We start from the raw sequence: 24,529 nt of genomic DNA on the forward strand, positions 1-24,529 counted from the left end.
GCAGGTTGAGCGGAGCGGAGGAAGTGGTGACTCCAGCCGGAGGGGGGGTGGACACGCCTGGCTAGCGGTGGCAGCAGGGGTGTCGCTCACACCGTGGCCCCATCGCCACCCATGTCAACACTGATGACTTCAGCCAGCGCCCTTGTGAGCTCACCTTGCTAGGAGAGATGCAGGAAGTGGGATCAGAGCAGTGACAGTGTGAGGGGGATAAGTGTGTCATACCTGCACTGGAGGGGGGTGGAGATCTATTAATGTGTGTGTGGGTGTGTGTGTAGCTGGTACCTCAGGGTTATCTGTGTTTGTGGAGCAGATCCTCTGTTCGGGCTGGGATCAGTGACCACAAGAAAGACCTCAGGAGCACAAATTGCTCCTGAACCACTTCCTGTTTCTTCCAGATCAGATGGGATTGGTTACAAGCCCTGAGAAATGAAATCTGGGTGTTACAGCTGCACAATAATGTTTCTGCAACGTAAGCAAAATATCTTATAAACCACCAGAGGGATTTTAATTAAACTCTTAGATAATCACTGGATATTTACATGTATTATCGTGTGAAGTCAACCCAGTTTAAGATGTCTGCCACAGCTAACTGAACCTTAGGAAACACAAAAAATGGCTATAATTTATAAATACTGAGCTCAAACCTAATGTGGTAGTAGCTGAGAGTCGTTGTATTAAAACAATAATATGAGATATTAAACCAGCTAATGTTTCTAATTAAATCCAACTAAACATAAAAACTGTCCCGAGGTGCTTTCCTGACTTCCACCTGTGCATTACGCTTGAGGTGAAGGATCTCTATGAACTTTGAGGTATTTTGTGCCTTCAGGGGACTCACATTTATTTATTTTTGTAACTATTAACTTATAACAAAGGTGAGTAAATCCAATATTTAAGTTTTTTAGGTTGCATGACATATTGATAAACTCAGGAAATGTTTCTGAAAGTTTAATTAGCCAGTCAGATTGAGACAGAAACCTTACCTGATGCTGTCAACTGATCTAAACTAAACTAATATAAATGTTGTCTCCATCACCAATAAAAAACATTTAAAAACAGAAGTATTCTGGGATTTCCAGGCCCTGATTTCAGCTTCTGTTTTCTTCTATAATGTCTTTTAAAATCTCAGTTGCTGAAAAGTTTGAATGAATCCTGACCTGAAGACAGTCGGGTTCATTTGAATAACTAAAATGTTTTATTTTACTCTTTTTTTTTATTACATATTTTTTAATTTTTCACTTTGTAGCAATTTATCTAATAAATAAAGCAATTAACCTAAACTTACTGTTTGATTTAAGTTGTGTTTTCAGGACTGTGAGCCACTTTAGGTACTATAACAGAATCTTTAAAAGTTGGGGGTTTTTTTCTATTTTTTTCTCTAAAACGTATTTTTTATTGTTTAGTACCAACAATAAAACAATAAAACCTAGAACGTAAAAAAAAACTCTAGAAAAACCAAACCTTATCTTTTGAGGCGCAGAATGACTGAAAAGGAAAATGAATTCACGTATCACTGATGATTCAATCCGTCGCAGTTTTATGGTGAGGAAAAGCTGAAAAGTGAAAAACAGCAGAAAAGAGTGGGCGAAGCTTTTCGGTCTTTATCTTCAAACAGATTTCTGTCAAATTACAATAAATCGCAGTTTTGCTGACTTTGGAGGGAAATAACCAAAAGGCTGCGGCGCAAATTTATCATTAAATTCTTTCATGTTACTAAAGAAAACAGTTCAGTTTTACATTTGATCTATTTAAAATTCTTCTTTGTTTTACCCAACTAACTTTATTTAAGCTAAATGAAATGAAATCCAGCTTTGAGTTATTTATGTTTGCAGATTTTGATGACGAAAAATATCCATAAACTTCATAGCTGCTAATTTTTTTAGCTGAGAATATTAGGTGTCATGTTGTAAGTAAATCCCTGTGACAGAGAGAGGTTACAGGGCAGTGTGTGTGTGTGTGTGTGTGCGTGCGCGCGCGTGAGTGTAATGATTATGATGATGATGGGGGGGGGGTCTCTTTCATATCTGGAGCCTATCAGGTCCTCCCCTCCTCACCAGACACTCCTCCAAAATATGACCACTTACTATATGTACATCACAGGTTGAAAAGCAGAGCGTGCATTTGTTTGAGTCACTGCTGGTGACAAATAAAAGCTTTTTGGTCACTCCTTAAGTTAGAGAGAAAAAAAGAAAGAAAAAAGTTTGTAAAATAGTGTAAACAGAGCGCGTGAGGGATGTTTGCAGCCTGTCGGCGCGCTTTGAGTCATAGGTGAGGAGAGCAGTCCCGACTCGGCTTGGGTTTTTATTTATTTATTTATTTATTTCATGCTTATTTTTTTATCTGAGTTAAACTTATGACATTTACCACATCAGTCCGGAAGCGGGGCTGCAAATGGGCGGCATAGGTGGCAACCTGTACCTCAGCATGTTGAATGGGACTGAAGCGCAAACTCTCGGAAAGAACGCCGACATCAGCTCTCACCTCCACCGCGGCGCCAAGGACCTAACTGAGTTCAAAATGGGGATCCAGGACGCCAGGTTCTACTACCCGGACTCGGTTCAAGGCGGGCAGGACCCGCTGGCCCTGCAGTACCACCCGGAGCAGGCGGTGGGGGGGTACGGAGCGCAGCCCGGCCGGTTTTACGCGCAGACGCTGAGCGGCAGCTGCCCCTACGGCGGCGTGCGCTCCCCGCCTCGGAGCGGAGCCGGGCAGGGCTACATCCAGGCGGCCGGGGACGGCTTCACCCCCGGAGGGAAGGACGTTTACTCCCCCTCCGCGGACAGCTACCCGGGGGGGTTCCAGCACGGCTACCCGCGGCCTCTCTACCCGCTACCTGGGTTACAGGTGTGCGGGAAGACCCAAGTTCTGCTCAACAACTACCCGCTGTGGGCCAAGTTCCACAAGTTCCAAACCGAGATGATCATCACCAAACAGGGGAGGTGAGTCCCACCCAAACTCTTTAAATTATTATTATTTGAACATGAACAGGATTAAAAGAAGCTGGGCAATGCGCTTTTGGGTCAAATGTTCTCGCTGCGCTCCGAAATTTTAAGACTTTTGTTCTCTGTTGGATCATTCTGGGGGTCCTCCTGTGCAGGACCCGGACTTTAACTGATCAGCTGACTGATTTATTGACAGCTTTTATTTTTAATTAACAAGAAGAATAATATTTTAAAATCCACGTTTGACGAAATTCAAATGGATTGACTGGGAAAATTTGCGCAAAATTAAAACGCAGCAAATTCTAAAAATTCTTGGACAATTTAAATATTCTAGAAGCCTGCAGTAGCATTAATATTTTGTCCTGTTTATATAATTTTATGAAGGAAAAGTTTGTTTTCAGTTGCTGAAGAGTTAAATAAATTCTCCAGTCTCTCAGTTCCTTCAGTTTTATCCACATCAATCCTCAAATGCCCAAAATTTGACCCAAAAAAGTAAAAATAATAATTTTATTTTCTCAAACTGAAACGTGTGATTTAAACATCAGGAGGCGTTTTTTATGGCTCTGCTCAGACACAGGGGAGGACATCTAGAGGAAGAAAAGAAACTCTGAAAACAAAAGGTGACTTTAAATCTGATGAGAGAAATGTTGGAGGGCTGAGAGGCGCTGCCGGGCTGCTCTGATAGGTCACCGAGCATTAAGCTGCAGCCACGTCCACCAGGATTAATCCACTAATGTCTGACAGAAGCTTTCAGCCCAAAGCTCTCTCATGTGCGGAAGACAACTGCTTTGTCACATAATAGGACAGTGATATTTCCAGCTGAAGCCTCACTTCTTTTTATCAAAACTGCTCCAATAAAAACAAAAAACAGACATGCCTATCTGTCGTTTTCATGTGTCTTCAACGTTTTTAATGGCGAAGAATCAAGAATTTCAGATGAAAAGTTGCAGCTCTGAGTCCTATTCTTGCAGAATATTCTCCTTTCATGTTCATGCTGGCTTTACTTTCAGGTTGACTGCACAGAAACAACTAAATGTGGCAAAGTTCAGGCTCCTCTCCTCTTTAAACGCTTAGTTTTTCAATTTAATGCTTTTAACTTTTGCAAATTTCGATTGCATTTTTTTTACAAAAGCTTAAAGTTGAATCTGTATTTTTATTTTGTTGTTTTTGTCCAAGTGTGCATGTGTGTGTGTGTGTGTGCGTGTGTTTGCTGTCATTTGACAATAACCAGCCTTGACAGTTTCCTCTTCAGAAGCACTCACTGTTATCCATGAGGTCATATAATTAAAATATATTTTATTTTAAAGCAGCTAATTTCAGTTTAGCCCTCAAAGAAAAAAAAAGTGGAGACTTTTGAAACTTTTTTTCTTTAGAAATAAATATCAGGGTGAATGAACTGCATGTGGAAGTGTTATCAATCCTCATGTGAGGGGGGGAGAAAAACACATTTTCATGCTATGCAAAAAAAAAAAAAAGCCACAAACCTCAAATTATGAAAATGTCAGATCCTGATGCTGAAGGTGATGATTCGGCTTTTATCTTTTACTCCTCGCTCACACGCAGAAACAAAGAGTAACACTTGCAAAAGAAATCCACAAGATTTTTAGATGTTTTCTGGGGAAGCGAGAACAGCAATAAAAAAAATTTTTTTTTTTCAATATCCTCTTCAAATTTTTATCTTGGTTTCAGGCCTCCAAACTAAATTTGCTGTGATTTCAGAGAGGAGTCCGAGGCTCTGCAATGTTAATCATAAGCAGAAAGAGTGAAAGAAATGTGAGGAGAAGGGTCAAACACCAGCGAGGCTTCAGATGGCCAGACTGAGGAGGTGAGGCACCTTTGAAGTGCAGGAAGCAAAAGGCTAGATTCCCTTTTTTCTGCTTTTCTGCAGCAGATTCAGGCCTGTCAGATCTCTCACAAGCTTTGCTCGTGTACCACACCTGGCCTTTGAAAATCCACACATTTTCAGGACCTGTGGCAAAGAGGGCCGAATTCATCTGCACCTCTCATGAGCTAAATTCAGACCCCCTCACAGGTCGCTGCCATTTCAGGCTCTGCATCCTGTTTGAGTGTGACAGAGCTCACCGAGGCTGCGTGCAGCGGGCTGCCGACGCGTTTAAAGCTGCTCAATGACAAATATAAAAACATAAAAAAGGGTTATCCTGGGATGTATCAAATGGGGCAGTTTGAAAGACCCTTCAGTAGTTTTCCAGATATGTTGATATGCAATTCTGAAATGCAGGTCTGCATTCAGTGTAAACAAACGTAGGAAGCTTGAGTCACGTGACTGACCTACATTAGGTTATTTGTGAAGAAATATGGCCGTAAGTTTGACCTATTTTAAGTCCCTTTGGCTCTTCCTGCAGTTAAACAAACAAAGGTGGCAGAAATTTAGCTCAAAATAGCAAAAATATTTTCTTAGTTTCGGATTATTTTTTTGTTCTGGCCTTTGTCTTTTTACAAAGAGTACTTTTAATGTTGCTCAGTCAAGTAAAAAAGGAAACGGGCACATTTGGTTCAGAAAACTGGTACTTTCTGGTACTTTTATAAAAAATAATTATGTGACTAAAGTTGAAAGTTATTTTTCTTCTTCTTTTCATTTCTTTGATTCATTTGTTTGACCAGTCTGCTGATTCCACACCTGGGGAGTTTTTGGTTCATACATGAGTCAAAATAAGGCTTATTTTTTCCTATCAGTGGTTTCTAAGAACCGCATTTAATTAAGGGGACTTTTATTTGTGGTTTCTGCAGTTTAATGAACCACGTTTTTTTTTTAAATGTGTCTGTAACTGCATCAGTTCAATGAAACTTTAGGATTAATAAATCCTAAAATGCTAAATTCTGCTCGACTGTGTTCTAGGAAGGAGACAGGACTGACTAATATCTCACCTTACAAACATCTTTTAGGAAAATGATGCAAACCTTCAGAGGAATCATGCTCATCTGCTCTCTGTGCTCCACTGAGTCCGAACGCTGATACTCATTGGTTTGATGTTTTTTCAGGGAGGAAACGAATAATCCTTTCATTTATTTTGCTCCCAAAAAAAGGAGAAGGCTCTGAAATGAAAAGCCGAGGTCCACTTTCTTGGTAATATCAATCAAGATGAAGTCATCTGACAGATAAATGTCAAGAAGGGTGGGACTACGGCGGCGAACCCAGAACGCAGACTCAACTTAAAAAGGAAACTAGTTTATTAACTAAAACAAACAGATAAACAAAAGAGCTGACGTGGCAGCAAAAAACAACTAATACGAAGACCAAAACAAAGGAACGGGGCATGGCAGGGTAGGGCAAGGAGCAGAACATGAAAACACGACAGCAACAACAATGATCCAGCGGAGTGGTGGAGAAAAAGACCAGGTTATATGCACAGGGGATAATTATGGGAAGTGGGCACAGGTGAGTGATTACAATGACTTACAGGTGGAGATGGGCGTGGCAGATAATCAAGGGCAAAAGAGTGACTGGGGAGGAGTGAATAGTGACAGCAAACATAAACACAGAAACAAACAGAAAACCAGAAACAAAACAGAAGCTTACACAAATACCAATAACCATGACAGATAAATGCTAATTTTTGAGAGGATTTGTCATCATTATTTCCTTCCTAAATTGTTAAAGTAGGTCATATTTTGGAAATGAATCAATAAAATAAAAGTGGATGTGCCAAAATAAAGGCACATTTCACCACATTCAGATTCAAAATGTGAAAAATCGCAATAATCTCTAAAAAAAAACATTTATCACAGCAGGATGGCATTCTGGGGATTGTTCAGAAGGCGTTTTTATTCGTTTTTCTCTCGCACCGTCTGAAAGCAGAAGTTGGGCCTATTTCAAGGTTTTGACGGTATGACCAGTCATTTCCTGTTCAGCTGTCTATGGCTGCCTGTGCAGCTTTTCGCAGAAACATCTAGAGCCAATATTTTCACTCAGCTAAACAAGCACTTCCTCTCGTGCAAATAATCTCGTCTAATAAAGGAGTGTTCGAGTCCACCGCGTTCTGAGCCGCAGGCCCTGAAAACAGAGTTATTTTTCACCGGCGTTTTTATATTTGGGCTTCCAAAGCAGAAAAGTGAATTTAAGGTAGAGATAATTAGATGTGCTGCTGATAAATACAAACAGAAGAAATGAACTGGAAACAATAGGCTTCATATATTTATTTGTCATCTTTGCCATTTCTCTCGATCTATTTCAATCAACAACTCATTTACTTTCAGCTTTATATGCAATTTTTATGAACCTGCATGTTAATCCAAGACTGTTTGTCTGTGATAAATACTGCTTTTTTGCCAGTTTTAGTCAAATTTACTAAGAATGATGGTTTCAGATGTTTCAGCTGGTGTTTCTGACCTTCTGCGCAACGTTGAGTGGATTTGTAGCAATTTTTCCTCAAATGTTTCTTTGTAGAAAATGTTCACCGGTCCCGTTTCTATGAATTGTTACGCAAAGTATATTAAATAATATGTTTTTCAGAAAGTCTGAAATGAACAGTGGCGGTCAGAAGTCGCAGGAAGAAGATGCAAACAAAGCTCGGTCAAAACAGAAAAGAAGCTTATTTTGTTGTAAAACAGAACTTTTTTTTCTTGTGAAAACTGTGGCTTCCATCAGCAGCAGAGCTGTAACGAGACACTCATAAGACAAGACAAGATTTTATCAATGTTTACTTCTAAGAAGAAACCTTTTCCACAGATTTAACTGACCGCTCTTTCTTCTGTCTGATTCTTCATGAATCTTCAGACCTTAGAACGGTGTTTTGGTTCTACGTGACCTTCTAACTCAGGGGGTCAGACTCATCTACGCACGAGCTACAATTAAAACCCGATCAAGGGCCAAAAATATATAAATTGTCCATGTTTTTGTTTTTAGATTTCACAGAAATATATGAACTTTTTCCTAAACTCTTATTTATCAATCAGAACAGTTTCCTAGATTTATTTTTTAAAGAAAAGACTTTTGTTTTTACAGTTTCTAATGAAAACACTTTACCAAAGCTCATCTCTGAGTGAACGGCTCAGTCAGATTTTGTTGACTGTTTTCCTCACAACAAGAAGTTCAAACATCGGTGTTACGGGTCACTCCAAAGATAAATGACACAATTTATTGCCATACAACAAGGAGAGGAAGGTTCTTCCTCCCCCACACCATTAATTGTCACCCGTTTAAATAATTTAGATATGCAACATGCAAAAAGAATCCATGATCTTAAAGATTCAGAGGTGTTTGGTCTCTCTGACAGACTCGCTGCTGAAAACAAAAAGGGCAAAATGGCGTTTTGATCCTAATGATTCCCTTTGAAACATACATTTGTCTGCAAAAGTCCTCCTGGTCACAGTTTATTTAGGTGTTGCACGAAGGGAACTGGACTTGCTTGAGCGTCACCCAGAATAAGTCACTACAGAAAGCGCGTTAAAGGAAATGCTCGTGTCCGGCAGCAGCTGTAGACTGGCATGTTTTCGTCACAGATGATCAGATGCACGCAGAGTGACAAAAACTGGACCTGAGCTCCTGTCCGAATGAATCAGCAGGGGTGCTCATGTGGAAAAGTCCTCTCCCTGGTGAATGGCTGGTTTTCTCTTCTCCTCTCAAGCTTCTGTCCTCCATCCCCAGGATAAAACCCTCCACCCTCTGCTCTTTCTTTTTCCCTCTCTCTAACCTCCACTTCCCCCTGTGGTTTCCCCTCCTCTGTCAGCCCACCTCCTCTTCCTCTCTCTCTAACATCCACACAGTTTGTTTATTTATTTATTTTCTTTAAATGTCAGTATATTACCGAATGGTTCACCACACTTTTCTGTCTCCGTGATGTTTTATCTGAATTCAAACTAAAGCTAAGAGTCTTTTTGGAGCAATATTTGTCTGTAAGAACTGCAAAAAAATGAAAAATGTTCCTTGTGATTGCACAAAAAAGATAAAATCCTGTTGTTCAAGTGTGAAGCAGCAACTGTACGTTTTGTCACCACAATGCCACCGGTCTGAAAATAGCTAACACGAGTTCAATGTTTCTCAGCTACTATGTTCATAAAGAGCCGCCCTCGCATGCAAATACCCCTCTGTGTTGTGTTTTCTATGGTTTCCCCCTACTTCTAGTTCTGATTTCCTATAAAAGGCTCACTTTAAGTAAATTGACAATATCAGTGGAGCAAGAACGATAAACTTTCTAGACTGCTTTCACATGGTGTGGGTGGGATGATCCATTCATACAAGTTTCTGTTTTCGCTCGTATTAAACCGCGCACTGGAAGAAGAGCTCTTTCACCTGTTCTTTGCGAGCCACTAAAGAGCTGCTGCCACGATTGTGTTTCACGCTGAACACTGATTGATCGTTAAGCCGAAGCCAGAAAGACCCAACTGGGACTGTTAACCGTTTGGGTTTTGTTTTACCAGCAAATGGCAGGCGAGCGTGTGGCTGTGACTTTGGGCTGCAAGCGTAAAAAGTTATTATTTAAAGCCTCAAACTAGATTTAATCATGTGAATACTTCTAGGAAATGTTTAACGCATAGGATTTTTGACATTCAAGGAATTTAAAACTGAGACAAAGTCCCAAATTTGCAAACATATAATGATAATAATAATAATGTTCAGCTTTGTTTTAAGAGATAGCCATCAGTCGTCGGCGTCTGAAGCCATAATCTGCAACTTTTGGCAACTAATTGGTAAATGGCATCATGAGGGAGTCTCCAAAAAGTCTCAATTTCCTCACGAGTCGCAGAGGCTCGTAGTCTTGTTGTTTGAATTCAAAAGAGATTGTGTGACAAATTTTAAATGCAGAGTTGTCACGGTGAACTCAAACCCACATCAAACCCTCTTTCAGGCGTCTCGAACCCTTCTCAGTTTAGTTTCTGTAAAGAGCTGTATTGTATTGTGACACCTGAATGGGAGCTCTCTTGTGACAGAAATCGTCTGAAGCTTCAGGTCTAAAAGCCATGTTGATGATAAGTAATAATCATTGGAAAAACTGGTCCAAATCTGCTTATCTTCAGTTCAAATGTGCTCTCCATTGGATTAAATCTACGACTTGGTGGCAGCTGCAGAGGTGGGTACGATGTTGGTGGAGGTGGGCAACAAAGAAAATGTGCAGGACCTGGAATACAGCTTTACAAGTTGCAGACACAAAAATAGATTATAGATTTTCAGTAATTGGCCTCGCAAAATATGGCTGCTTGGCTCTCTGTTCGTTTGGTTTTATACACTCAAAACTCGGTAAAGTTCTTCCTCTGAGTGATCGACTCGACGCAGCCCAGAGAGATACTCCCTTTACCTGCAGCAGACAACAGTTGGAGCAATCTGTTTAGAGAACAAGGGAGAAATAATTACCGTATTTTCCGCACTACAGGGCACACTGGATTATAAGACGCACTGTCAACGAATGGTCCATTTTCAAACTTTTGTCACATATAAGGCGCGTTAAGCGAAACAAAACAGGAGGATACTGCACCGACGTAAGCGTCAAGTGTAAACGCCTACACGCTCGCTCAGGTCTACACGCCGTGAGCGGAGCCGTGCACGACTATAACCGAGCCTTAAAGCTGCAAGCGGTGCGGTTTTGTACTTTACCAAAGTCATACGAAAACATTACAACTTCTCACATATATAAGGCGCTCCGGATTATAAGGCACACTGTTGTTTTTTAAGAAAATTGAAGGTATGAAGAACACAAACTAACATCCGCTCAGAGAAGGAATCAATAAAGAGAATTTTCTTGCATCTAAAACAACTTCAACTCAAACATTTCCTTGCAGTTTGAGCAAAAACCAAATAAAACATTTTAATACTTCATCACTTTTGTGTGAGACATTTTTAATCACAATTTTCTCAATGCTATGCTGACTGTGTGCACCGTGCCACTTATTAGCTGAATTCACAGAGAATTGATTTTATCTGACTCAAAAAGTGCACCTTTGTGTTTGTTTTTGTAGTTACTAAATTTTACCATGTGTAGTCTTAGTTTTGGGATTAAACTGGTGAAACTGAGAGTAACAGCAGGTCTATGGTGGGAAACACTCAGCATGCAACACAGATTAAAAAATAACTAAAGTCAAGTCATGTCCAAAGCAGAAATGTTGAATTTCTATTTGATTCTTCAAACTGAGATCGCTCTGACTCTTATCTACTGCAGGAACAACACTGTTCAAAACTACTCCGTTCAAAATAAGTACAGGAAACAAGTACAGCAGTAAGAGTAAATATATTTAGAGATGATTGATAAATTTCCACTCAGACATGAAGGTATATTTCATGTCTGACTCCTGGTTGTGGTCAGCCAGTTTGTTTGCCCTCAGCTCTGGCTGTTCAGATGCAAGTCTGCACCATTTGAAAAGATAACCAGAGCAGCTGCTTCACCAGTTCTCTTACAGCCAGCAGCTTTGTGCTTTTGCAGCTCAACCTTAAGGAGCTATAAATACTTAAGCTGTCATATCATCTTCCATCTTTTCTGTATCTGTAGGACAGTTTCCTTAAACTGACATTGGATTCAATCTGGATTTAAACCAACAAAGTAACTGGTTAAATGCAAACGTTATTACAAGAAAAGGGCAAACAAGCTGGAATAAAGACTTTAACACGTCTTTTAGGGGGGTTACACAGCATATTGTCTAAAATCAGTCAAATGAAAAGTGTCAAAAATTACATTTCCTTAAATGACAAAAACAAGTAGCTCCAAAATCAACTTAGTAACCATGACTCCACCTTTAAAAAGGGACAATTTACAGGAAAAAAAATGTGGACCGGCTGGTTTTGGATTCCCATAATTTCCTTGGTGGTGATAACTCACATTGTTTTGTTTTGTGTGGTTGTTTACATTATAGTTTAAATGCGACCGCCGTCAGACTCCAGTGTCCCTGAAGTGACCCACATGCACAGAGGACATGACGTCACACGCAGCGTGGCGCGTTTATGGAAGTAAAGATGGATGCTGCACACGTCAGCATGTGTGTATCGATTCTGTGGTTGTTGTGCAATCTGCAGCAGTAAAATATTACAGTATCTGCCACGTTCACTTCGTCCAACGCAGACTTATTACACCTGTTGCACTCCAGTGATGTAAAAGTCAGATGAAATGTTACAGATTTATTTCCTTTATGATTATATTCATGCATGCAGATTAAAGCAGAAATTATCATGGTCCATTTTAGACCCTCCATGTTTTGCATTTCTGTTTAAAAATTTCGTTTCACACCCACGGTTTGCTTGATGCGGCCAAATTGCTCAACTTCTGCAGGAGTGGCACGCTGAGATGAGTTTTCAGTTGTTGCGTAACTATTTTTTTGCAGCCTAATTCTGTTGAACATGTGCTTTACCAATCGGACACTGTTTTACTGTAAAGCAGTCATCTAGTTTACAAAAAGATCGTATCTGTTTGTTCAACCCACAACAAAACTGCTTCAGAGAAGAAACAAAAGGGTGCTTCTGAAACAGCCACCTTCTGTGGGTGTGTATATGTGTGTGTGGGTGTGTGTGTGTTCATTTACTCTTTACTCTCATGCACTCCTCTAAACACAGTAATCACTTGTATACGATAGCTTGAGGGCTTTATTTTAAACCAAAGTTAAAGGAGTTGTGCTTTAGACTTACCTCGCACCAAACAGCACGTGCAGTTCCTTCCTCTCATCACTCCTTACGAATGTTTCCCAGCTTCAGGAGATGTTGTCCAGTGGAAAACAGCTGGACACAACGCTTTGATAAACCTCTGCAAGAAAATAAGAAATAGAAGGTCATAATTGATCCACCAGACACTGCAAACTGCATTTCAAACAAAAGAATAGTAAACTGAAGCTAATAAAGCTCATAGCCTGCGTCGGTAACGATGGATGTGAACGCCATCGTTATCGCTATCGTGTTTTATTTACTAATTTGGTGGACTTGGACTGAGTTGCAGATTGCTGTGCAAGGACACAGCGTAAAAGAAAATTTGAATCAATACTGAAATGTCATCAGACTTATGATGGGCTGGAGTTCAGAATTAATAAACTGGGATAATCTCTTTGTGCAGAACATCAGATGTAATTAATATATGTCCAATAAGACAAACTGCATCGTCTCTAATAAACAAAGAACAAAAATAAATATATTAGCTGCTGCTGAACATTGAAAACCTCTGAACAAATCCAAGCTGTCAAAGAAAAAATGGATCTGAACTCTGCTCAGGTGGTAAATGTTTAGCCCCAAACTGATGAATCCAACAAATACACATTTTTATTGATGCGTCCGATTCATTTTTACATCTTCTTCCCACACCATCTAACCAAAAATTAAATTTAAAACTAATAAGTCCTTTTCTTTTCCTTCGAGCTGACTATTACCATTTGACATTAAGCTCAATATTCAATTCTGTGCATAACTTCAGAAAGCTTCAAGGCTCCTTATCTCGGTGGTTTTATTATAGAGAAAGGTTACCATTTCTGGTAGCTTTAGTTTCATGAAGAAGATAACGCATCTCTGATCAGTTTAGATAGTCAGTGGCTGAAAAAGGCGTCACAGCTGCACGATAAATATATAAATCAAAACAGACTGATGTGGTTAAATATAGTCTGCAATGATGATACATGTCAACTGCTCGGGAAAGCTAATTTTATGGCTTCTTGGTCAGCAGTGAAAGCGCTCCGGATGGTTAGTTTGTGCCTGCAGAGAGTTCAGAGTCGCAGCTGCGTGGCGTCTCGACTGCTTTTCCTGCTCCTTCCCGGGGACGCCCTGACCTCCCAGTTACCCCGTCTCACTGAAACCATCGGTGGTCAAAATGAGTTCAACATGTAAAGCCCCAGCAATCAAGAGCATCTTCTGGGGCATCTTTTATTAACAGCAGCATTAAATATTCACCAGCAGCGTCAGCCGTTCCCCTCCGCCTCTCGTTCTTCACTCTAGGTCCTCAGATGGTGAAGAGACAAAATCCTGTTACTCTACCGCCTCTCTGACTCAAAAAATATACTTCTTTACTCACGTAACAGATTGATTTTGGAATATAAAGAGTTAGAGTTCCCTCAAGACTTCTGCATAATTATGTTCACTGTGATTGTTGACCAACCTAATAACTATTAAAGATCATGACCAAGTTCTGCTTTTTGTTGATTTTTTAATAAATGTGCATATTTGTAGAACTGTTTCTCAGTTTTTATTTTTAAGAGCACACTGCTGTAAGATATTTTCCTGTTTTAAAGCACCTATAGGTTGTGTTTATGGGTTTATATGTGTTTATGTGCATGTTTTTAGACAATCCCTGTCCACATTAACATGGATTTATTTTGTAAAACAGACATTTCCTGCTGAGTTTGCATCTCTTCTGCACATGGACATTGAATAAAAAACATAGCTTTTGGCATGTGGACTTGAAACTTTTGAGAAACAATGATGTAGCAGTTCATTTTAATGACTTGCCAGCTGTGGCTTTTTGCACTAGAAACCACAACAATTAAGCCATATTTACCAGCTTTTCTTCGATTGTGTTCTGTGAAGGTTAAAGGTTCAGGAGAAGACTAAAAAAATCCTTTATTTGTCCCGCTAAAAAAAAAAAAGACCACACAACAAGGAAAAAGGTCTGTAAAGCTAAATTTGCAAGAAGTTTATTATAGGTAATATATTTATATAAAACTGTTTGGGGTTAGAAAAATGTGAGTACAAGCTAATTAACAAGAAGTATAAACATGCAAATACCATTCTGTGTGAATAAATGGTATAAATTTACCAAATTAAAACATATATATACACAACAATAATACTCCAAGCCTTGATCAGTGAGTAATAAAACTGTAAATATCGCACAGATAATTGATATTTATCAGACTCTAAATAGAGATTGCGAGCCATCAAATGTGAGATATTAAGCAGCTGAAGGTTGTGTGGTCGAGTTTCAATTTAACCCTCAGAGATTAAATTAAAGAACTTTCCGTCCATTTTCCACCCACCTGAGGTGAGAACTAAAAGTTCATTCAGTTTATTTTTGTTCCCATTTATTTATTTATTAAATTTATTTATGATTAAAATTGTTACGTGAACTACAAACTATACCATTTAAATCTGACTATTTTTAGGGTAGCAGAAGTTCCAGTTTTAAGTTTAACCAACTTAAAATGTTTTTTAAGTTTTGTTTTTGTAAAGCTGTAAGCACATTCACAGAAATACAAATTATCCTGAGAGAGACAGAATGATTTGAGTTTGTCAGATCTTTCTGATATTATTTTGTTTTTCTTGTGTTTTTTCTCGTTTTTGTCCAGTAATAAAGGAACAGAGTTTTTTATATTTTTTTACTCTAACAGTTTTTAAAGTATGATCAATTAAATCTAATGTAGTTTTTTGTTTTTCTTGCATTTTTCCAGGAGGATGTTCCCCTTCCTGAGCTTCAACATCAGTGTTCTGGACCCGTCGGCCCATTATAACGTCTATGTGGACGTGGTTCTGGCTGACCAGCACCACTGGAGGTACCAGGGTGGCAAGTGGGTCCAGTGTGGGAAAGCAGAGGGAAACATGCCAGGTACGTTCATGTTATGTCACGTTAATGATCTTTAATATCAATAAGATCAAAAACATTAATAATTTAAAGCCTAATATTCAATATATTCTGAGCTGAAATCACGATGAGAGAGGACGGAGTTACAGCCGTTTCGGTCAAACCGTATAAATGACATTATGTGGAAGCTCATCCAAGCTGAAGATGACTCTCAGCTACTACCACACCGAATTCTAGCCAAATATATGTAAAACAGACTGAGTTCTAGCCCTTTTTGTGTTGCCATAGATCAGATGGCTGTGGCGGCCATCTTGAATCGGGTTGACTTGAAATGGTAATTGGTCGTAGACGTACATCCAATTAGCACTTTCTGATAGTTTCATTAAAATACGTCCCGTGGTTCATGAGATATTTTGCTAACAGACAGAGTTAAGGCCAAAGTTTGAAACACAGATATCGTGCGATCTGTTAGTGCTCGGAGCATGTTTTGGGGCTGACTCTCAGCTACTACCACATCCAATTTTAGCCCATTATTTGTATAATCAAGCAAGCATGAAGTTTACCTCTTTACCTCTTAGTTTACCACCTTGTCGTGTTGCTCTGATCGCTTTCTCACTTACCCCAAATCTCAAAAACACCAAATTTTTACCGACCCAAAATTTGAAATAGTCTAAATTGTCTAAGATTAGAAATCCTCTGGTGTATATAAGCTCCCGTCAGTCTCGGTGGAGGTGAGAGGTCTACATCTGAGAGCGTGCAACAAGGAAGACTTGGAGGAAGTGGTTTGTCTAGCAGCTCATCCACAAGCACACAACAGGGGCAGCCAGAACCTGCATCACGATGCACCGCTACACTGAAAAAGGGGTTTTGTGGACATTCCGGTAATGCTTTTGCTGTTGTTCAAGTCAGCAGTTTCTCTGCAAATCTGCAAGCTGTGACGAGACTCAAAATAAGTCCCAGTTTGTTGGTGATGTGATTTTTTTTTTTCCTGTTAAGAATAAAATACTTGTAAATATATGGGTTGGGGTCTTTCTGTGTGGTGTTTGCACGGGTTTACTCTGGTTTCCTCCCTCAGTCTAAAGTCATTGCCTGCTTAAATAAAGGTTAATATTAAATAAATAAATAAATAACTTCATCCATTACAGCAGCGTGGCTTCATGGTAGCTAAACTGGATAACACATACTGAGTGTGGCATCTCCTGATATCGAGTTTAAGGTTTGACAAAAGCGTCTATAAGTCTGTTATTTCTCATCATAATCTTAGTCTAAAACTCTGAAAGGCTGTGGGTGATGTGCTGTTAACCCTAACCTGGGGTTTGAACCCAGAACCTTCTCGCTGTGAGGCAACAGTGCGAACCATTAATCCATCATGCATTGTCTTGCTGTAAAATACAAGCCCTTTCCTAAAAAAAAAAAAGATGTCACCTGGATGGGAGCAAATGTTGTTAAAAAACCTGGAGATACTTACCTGCATTGATGGAGCCTTTCCAGATGTGTAAGCTGCCCATGCCAGAGGCGCTAATGCACCTCCATACCATCAGAGAGGCAGGCTGGATGGGTTGGACCCGTCTGACCTCAGAACAGTTCTCCATCTGTTCACATCTGGCTTCTTCTTTGCCTGATAGAGCTTTAAGCAGCACGGTGAACTGTGTTTACAGACAGTGTTCCTGAGCAGAACCAGCCTTGACCTTTGACCTCAGAGATTTTTACAGAGTCTTCAAATCTTTGATATTATGAACTGTAAATGATGGGAAATTCAAAGTCTTCCCAGTTTTTCATTGAGGAACCTGGTGAACCTTCTGCCCTTCTTTCCTTCTGACAGATTCAGCCTCTAAATTAGTCTTTTCATCTCCACTCCTCTGACTGACCTGCTGCCAATTAACCTAATTAGCTGCAAAATGTTCCTCCAGCTGTTTCTTATTTGTACCACTTACCTCCACTCTTCTGTTGCCCTTGGAACAAGTTTCTTTTCTAGATGTGTTGCTGCTTTAAAATTCAAAATGACCTTATTGTTTTTCCAAAAATGGTGCAGTATTTTAGTTTAAACATTTGATATGTTCACTATGATAGATTGCATTCTGTTTTTATTTACATTTTAAAGAACATCACAACTTTTTGAGACTGTGGTTGTAGAGAGAAACCTCTTTTTGAGTAAATGTTTGAATTTTTATGGGTTCTTATTTCTGCTTCTCCTTGTTCATTCATCATTTCTTCAAGTTGACACCTCAGGAGGAAAATATATATATATATATAATAACAAGTCAAACAGATTTTGTGTTTTGTGTGTGAGTGATGTTTAACAAACCACAGTAAATATAAATGAAATGAGAGAAACTGTAAGGTGTTGTCACACATATGCCTGGTGTGGAAAGGTGAACATTGATGTGCTACAGTTGTGGAAACTGTGGTGTAACAACTTTTCTCAATTAGAGTTAATAGTTCAGTCCTGTGGTGTGCCCAAATAAGGTTGCCAGGTCAATGTGGTAAATGCTGTGAAAATCTGAGCTTTTATCTTTTTGAAGGAGAAAATATAAAATAATTTAATTGATTTAGTGATAATTATATCAGGATGTCTTTATTCTAGTAAAGCAGAAACCATCCAAACTCTAATAAATTCGATAATGTTGTGTTTATTCTTTTTTAAGTGACTGAAGAAGTGAAGAAAATTTGTTTTATTGGATTTTATGTTTTCAGTTCAACTCAAAGGCCTCCCTAGCGTAGGATATCTGTGGCTCACTAATCCTTTTCCTGATTTCAGGGAACAGGATGTACATGCACCCCGACTCGCCCAACACAGGAGCTCACTGGATGAGACAGGAAGTGTCGTTCAGCAAGTTAAAGCTCACCAACAACAAGGGCAGCACCAACAACGTGGCTCAGGTTATCTGCCTTCAACACTTTTTTTGATTTCTCATCTGAATCCATCAGTTTATAAAACGTGTTTGGGACACAAAATCCAGAAATGAAGTTAAAACTGAACACATTCATCTCCTGAAATCTACAGAATTAAACAAATTCTGCGTTTTCTTTTGTTCCCAGACTCTCTTGTCATCTTTTTTTGACATTTCACTCATTCTCACCCCAGTCTTTGCACTTACCCATGATGGCTTATTGCACTGTGTGTTTAAAATAAATAGGAACAAGCAGTGGAGATAAAAAAAAAAGAGTCGAACTTTCAAACTATCAAAGAATTAAGAAAAATCCAACAAAGACCTGAAAGCATCAAGTTTTCAGCTAATAGATGTTTGAAAATCACCTTTTTGGTGCTAAAATATTATTTTCCATGGATTCAGCTAAAGGAATGGGAACAAATTGTGTTTTTTAGAATAAACCCATGATCTGATTTAAAATAAGTTTCCTGTTTGGGGAAAACACAACGCCGCTTCATACATTGAGTTTAGTGTTTTACTCTTGAATAATTTATAGGTTGTAGCAAAAAAGCTTTAAAAATAGTCAAGAAAAATGAGTGAAAAAGCAGCCAAAGACCAAAGAGTCTGGAGAACTATTAACCAAGATGAATTTAAAATATTACAAGAAAGTTTGGCTTCTTGAAAGGAAAAAATAAAAATAAAATAATAAAATAATAATAAAATAAAATAAAATAAAAAAGTGCATCCCAAGCTTTCACACATTTAATGTGTTCGTGCTCAGAGAATGAATAAGGGATGACTCTCAGCTACTACCACAGCAAATTGGTCGTTTAGCTGTGTCAGCCATCTTGAATTGGGCTGATTCCAAAAGTAAATCAGTTATAAATGAGCTTCAAATTAGTGTGTTAAAGTGGAAACACCGCTCCGTTATTCTTCTTTCTTCTTCAACTTTCTTATATTTTTTGTTAGATTGTCAGAAAGCCAAATAGCTAACGTTTTATTTGATCCGTGTCTCCAGATGATAGTCCTCCAGTCGCTCCATAAATACCAGCCTCGGCTTCACATCGTGGAGGTAAAGGAGGACGGCTCGGAGGACCCTTTCCTGTCCTCGAAAGCCCAGACATTCGTCTTTCCAGAGACTCAGTTCATCGCCGTCACGGCTTATCAGAATGCAGACGTTAGTCCCTTTAAATTTTCTCAAACGTATTCCAATTTGCCCACTTATTCAAAGGGAATGATCATTGATTTTGGTGCTTAGATGTAGTTAGTGCAACAATTAATCTCTGATGCATGTTTTACTCTCTACTCAATACAAATTAATACTAAACCCAAGTTCAGCTGAGTCAGTTCACCTCAGCTGACCGAGGTTTTGTGTGCTGTCTTTACTAACAGCTGCTCACAATCCTTGTCTGAAGGTTTCTTTGTACCAGGACACACTGGCCCGGTTCTGTAGGAGTGCTCACCCACTCTTCAGTTCTAAAGATCAACTCTTTCCAACATGAGAAGAAACAGCATGTTATTAATTATTAGTCAGTGACCTCCTGTCTAACTGCTCTCTTGTTTCTCTGTCGTAGTTGCTCACTCCTTCTCTTTTTCCTTTGCCTACATTCTCTTGATGTTCCCTACACAGATCACTCAGCTGAAAATAGACCATAACCCCTTCGCTAAAGGTTTCCGCGACAATTACGACACGTAAGTAATTCGGAAAACGCTTGAGAAATTCACAAGGAAATCCTTTCCTCTTTGCATTGGATTTGAAGAACACTGTGTGAACTTTGCATAAATGATGAAACAGGATCGCTGCTGGCACCAAAACACCCTGAGTGCACGTCACCCTTTTAATATTAAAATAGATGCAATTACTGCACCGCTGCTGAGCATGCTGCAGTGAAAGGGTGTGAGGGGCTGTGAGATGTTTGATAGTTGTTTGAGGTTTTTGGCAGGAAATAACACCTTCTTTTTTTTCCTCTTCTTCTCACACTCACTTCTCTTCCCCTCCTCCTCCCTCCTGCCTAGGCTCTACGCTCCTCCCGACTCTGATCGCCTCACCCCTTCCCCTACAGAGGGCCAGCAGTTGTTGCCAGGGAGCTGCTACCCCCAAAGCTACCTCTCTGAACAGTACATGAGCCCCCTGTCTCAGAGCCGCTTCTATGGCCGCGAGCCCATTGGTATGGGCCAGCAGCACAAAGACCCGTCTTCCAGCCCTGGACCCCACAGCCGCTGGTACCTGCCGCCGCAACAGAGTGTGGCGCCAAACCGGCTTGATTTCACTTCCTCCTATGAGGGGGACTTTTCTGGAAATGGTTTCTACAAGCCTTTCCCGCTGCAGACATCTGCTCACCACGCCCTCAGCTACTATCCCGAGCATCCTTTTGCATCAACCAGCGTATCGGGAGCCACCTCAGCCGGATGGAGCACCAGCCGACCCACGCCTCAGTACCTGACTCATAAACCTGCCTCTGGTCTGGGTTGGTTCAGACCAATATCATCCTCTTCCTCCTCGTCGTCGTCTTCTACGCCCCCAGTCAACCCCAGGCTGCATCCTACCACCCTACTCGAGTCTCTCCAGCCCCCCCTGCTGCAGGACAAACCCAAAGACACGGCAGAGGACGCCTGGCTCGAAACGCCCTCTGTGAAATCAGCAGACTCGGCCGACTCAGGCCTGTTCGAGGGCAGCAAGAAGAGGAGGGTGTCGCCCTACACGTCCAGCACCGAAAACTCCCCACCTCCGCGCAGTGGAGAGGTCTGTGAGAAAGACAGCGATCCGGACTACTACGGCTATTACGCCCACTGAAGGCCTCACGCATCACGTCAAACGCCACAGTCTCTTGACACCTTCCTACACCGCCATCATGTCTGTCCAGTCAGGTGATGATTGATGATAAAGGGCTGGAACAATTTCTTCATACATCAAATCCAGAGGGAGTACTTTAATCTGAGGGTCAAACTTTAAGGACTGCAAAGTAGCCGTCGGCTAAAAGTTCTATATTCAATACAAAGGTTGCATTATTTTACATGTAACATTGTTTGTTGTTTTGTTTTTTTCTATTTTTTCCTGTAAAATAAAGACTTCAAATGACAATAAATTTCCCCAGTCGACACGGTGAGGTGATCCACTCTGTAAAGCCCCTTTTCAAAAGTGTCAAACGATCGCAGAAGGAACTTTTAAAGATGGTGTCAAAGTGAACGAAAGTGGATGTGACTGGGACGCTGCCCTACAGTCAGATAAACACCAAACAAACCTACAGAGGTGTGACTTCGGTCTTTGAAACATCTGGAAAAGATCTTCATATCTGCTTGTTGAGAGACGCCTGCAGCCATTGTCTGTTCTTCAAACACTCGCTCTGCATCTTTTGCCATTTCTCGTCTGTCTTCCTTCTCACCCTCAACTTTTCACACGTTTCTTCACAATATGCTCACGTTTGCTTCCCCTGATGATTCGAAGCTGAAAGTGCTTTTGCACACACTTCTCTCCTCTCAAGTTGGGCCTAAAATAAATGGTTCAGCGCCCACTAGTGGTGGTAGAGGAGCCCTGCAGGTCATAGGTGCACAGGTTGTTAACAGGGGTTAATCTGTCTGAACCAGGTTTGAACAACATTTTATGTGTTTATCAGAAAATTATTTAAACATCAATATAAAATAAAATCACAGAGTCAGGCTGAATCTGATCTTTCAAACTGCACCAATCGGTGTTAGAAAGAGTTGATAAACTATTCTGATCGTGTAATTTATGCTATTTTTAGGCAAATTTTGATCCAAATTCTCCACCTCCTGTTTTGACAATAAATAATTAATTAGCTTTATTAATTACGTTTATTAATAAAATCATTTTATTACAATAATATTATTATTATTATGAATGCTTTAGGGCAGTGGTGTCCAATCCTGGTCCTGGAGGGCCACCATCCTGCAGGTTTTAGATGTTTCTCTGCTCTTCAGCAGGTCTTTGAGTTCTGCAGAAGCCCGTTAATCACTCAGTCATTCAAATCATGTGTGTCAAAGCAGAGAAACAACTAAAACATGCAGGACCTCCAGGATTGGACACCCCTGCTTTAGGGCATCAGTTATCAAACTTTTCTGCTTTCAAGCCACAAAATAAATGTTATCCCAACTGTTTCTGAAATACACAAAGAGCCTCATAAACCATTTTCTCATGCATTTATGGCCACTGATGTTATTTATTTCTAACAGTTAAGGTTAATGATGCTATAGACAGTGGTTTTTAAAGTTAATTGGGTTTCTGTGGATCTTCTCCAGACCCTCTGCTTGGTGTTTCTTGACCCACAGAGGGGTCCCGACACCAGCTTTGGGAACCTCTGTTTAACTTCATGATAACTGTGATGAAAATCTGACTTGAAGAGTTTTGTTTGATGTCCTAAGCCATGCAAATATGAACTAACCAGTGATTTTGGTTGACCTTTAAGATGCATATAATTCATAATTCTCGCTATTTCAAGACTTTTAAGGTGTTGACAGAAATAACTCTATAAAGAATGAAAAAAATGTCTCTTTTTTTAACTATAGCTAGCATGAACATTGGATTCAGGGAGTCACATAAACTCCTGGACCTAATCTGGGATCTGAAGGGTGTGTAGGTGATGGGAGTTTCGCAGTTCTTAAGAAACAACTTTAAAGTGAGAGGATGTGATAAGCCCGCATCATTCAGAAAATATTCTCACATCTTTAGATGTGATAAATCAAAGGCAAAGGGCAGAGTGAGCTGAATAATTGATAATATTCTCGAAAGCAACTTGTTTCTGTTAAAGCTCAAATGGCAAAAGATGTTAATGTTTGAGGGAGAAAAATGTCACTTTTTTATTTTGAACTTTTAGGTTTTTCATGTTGTTTGAACCGGATGAATTCTGTTTTTAATATATGATCCCTAAATTGGTGCCGAGCAGCTGAAGCAGAGCACCACGAGCTGAAAGTGGGTCGTAGAGGATGCCCTCACGCAGCCGAGGCGCTGTCACCCACAGACCGCACACAACAGGAAGCACAAAGTGACCGGACAGACACTTTGAATTTCCCCCCCCGGCATCAGGGCCGGTCGTGTGGTGACACTGGCTGACAGCGGCCCGGCTCCCAGCCCGGTGACAGAAACAAAGAGTGAGGCTACAGTCTGAGCTGATCAGAGATCTGCTCCTCACTCCTCACCAGGTGTGCTAATGGCCTCGGACAACACCTGGGGGGACAAACTCTGTACTGTCAGTCTTTATAGAGTGCAAAACGGAAGGTTTTATGAGATACAAACAGCTGATGAACGCACTCATAGCTGCTGTTTTCCAAAGCTTTACAAAGCCCAAAACACAGTTCACTTTTAACCAAAATGCTTATGGTCTTTAAATGCCAGTAAGAGATAGTTTAGCCCAGAATCAGACCCATGTACACTCCCTGAAGTCTGACAACTGAAACTAAATCCAGTCTGGATTTTAGCCTCATTTTAGTCAATAATTAGGTACAACTTAGTTAGGTTTCTGCATGCTCATCCAGTGCCAGACCAGTAACAGTAAAGGTCAAAGGTCATTTAGAGCCAGTGACAAACCAGGAAATTAACCACATGTTTTTGGAGCATTTGTTCCAAATCTTACAAATGCACTTTGCCTTTAAACTCTGTTAAAGCTGATGTCATAAATATAGACCACTAACGCAGGAACGAGACCACCACAATGATCAAATATTTCTTCAGAGACACCAACAAACTACAGATTAACGAGAATTAGGTTCCAACAATGAAAAACCCAACGAGGCAAAGAGCTCTCCAGGCCGTAATCACTTCTGATCCTGTTGGCTTAAGGATTGAGTCAAATGTTGTGAGCTTTAAAAAAGCAGTCGCTACAACTGATCTGCTCATATTTTATGTTCTGAATAAAAAATATGTTTCAATATTTATTAGGTTTTTTTTGTTCAATCCATTCTGTCAGGTTTGAAAGCTAGCTGCTTTAGCTTTTAGGGGATTGCTTAGCGGAGTAACAATGAATGCAGATTTTAATTCCACGTCAGTGAGAAACAGATTTATAAAGTTTATAAATTTATTTATAAAGCAAAAACGACAAATTCTTTATCTTATATGCAAAACCTCAAGTAACAGGATATGGTGAGAGCAGAAAGGATATAAAAAACTAAATATGTTACCTGTTTAATGTTTCCAAAAGGTATTTTTTGTGTAATGAACTGTTGCAATTAAATAAAGCTGTATAACAGACAGTTCATTTTTTTAAGTGCAATTAAACAAATTGAGTTTAGAAATCATGTTGGCATTTCAGAAACATGCAGGGCAAATTCTGAC

At 39.9% G+C, this 24,529-nt stretch overlaps 1 protein-coding gene across 1 annotated transcript; it reads left to right on the forward strand.

Annotated features, from left to right (window-relative positions):
* Positions 1-2,114: 2,114 nt before the first annotated feature.
* Positions 2,115-21,344, forward strand: tbx21 (T-box transcription factor 21). The gene is made up of 6 exons (XM_017436502.2): positions 2,115-2,939; positions 15,243-15,397; positions 18,132-18,253; positions 19,262-19,420; positions 19,874-19,935; positions 20,260-21,344. Exons 1-6 carry the CDS (start codon positions 2,392-2,394, stop codon positions 21,035-21,037), a joined length of 1,824 nt encoding a protein of 607 aa, XP_017291991.1. The 5' UTR covers positions 2,115-2,391; the 3' UTR covers positions 21,038-21,344.
* Positions 21,345-24,529: the final 3,185 nt, after the last annotated feature.

This window comes from Kryptolebias marmoratus, linkage group LG17 (assembly GCF_001649575.2).
Source record: "Kryptolebias marmoratus isolate JLee-2015 linkage group LG17, ASM164957v2, whole genome shotgun sequence".
In the NCBI taxonomy this organism is placed as follows: Eukaryota; Metazoa; Chordata; class Actinopteri; order Cyprinodontiformes; family Rivulidae; genus Kryptolebias; species Kryptolebias marmoratus.

Coding starts and splice junctions, on each gene's coding strand:
- tbx21 (XM_017436502.2), top strand. CDS start 2,392: ATGGGCGGCATAGGTGGCAACCTGTACCTCAGCATGTTGAATGGGACT. Junction 18,254..19,261: donor GCACCAACAACGTGGCTCAG/GTTATCTGCCTT, acceptor CCGTGTCTCCAG/ATGATAGTCCTCCAGTCGCT. Junction 19,936..20,259: donor TTCCGCGACAATTACGACAC/GTAAGTAATTCG, acceptor CCTCCTGCCTAG/GCTCTACGCTCCTCCCGACT.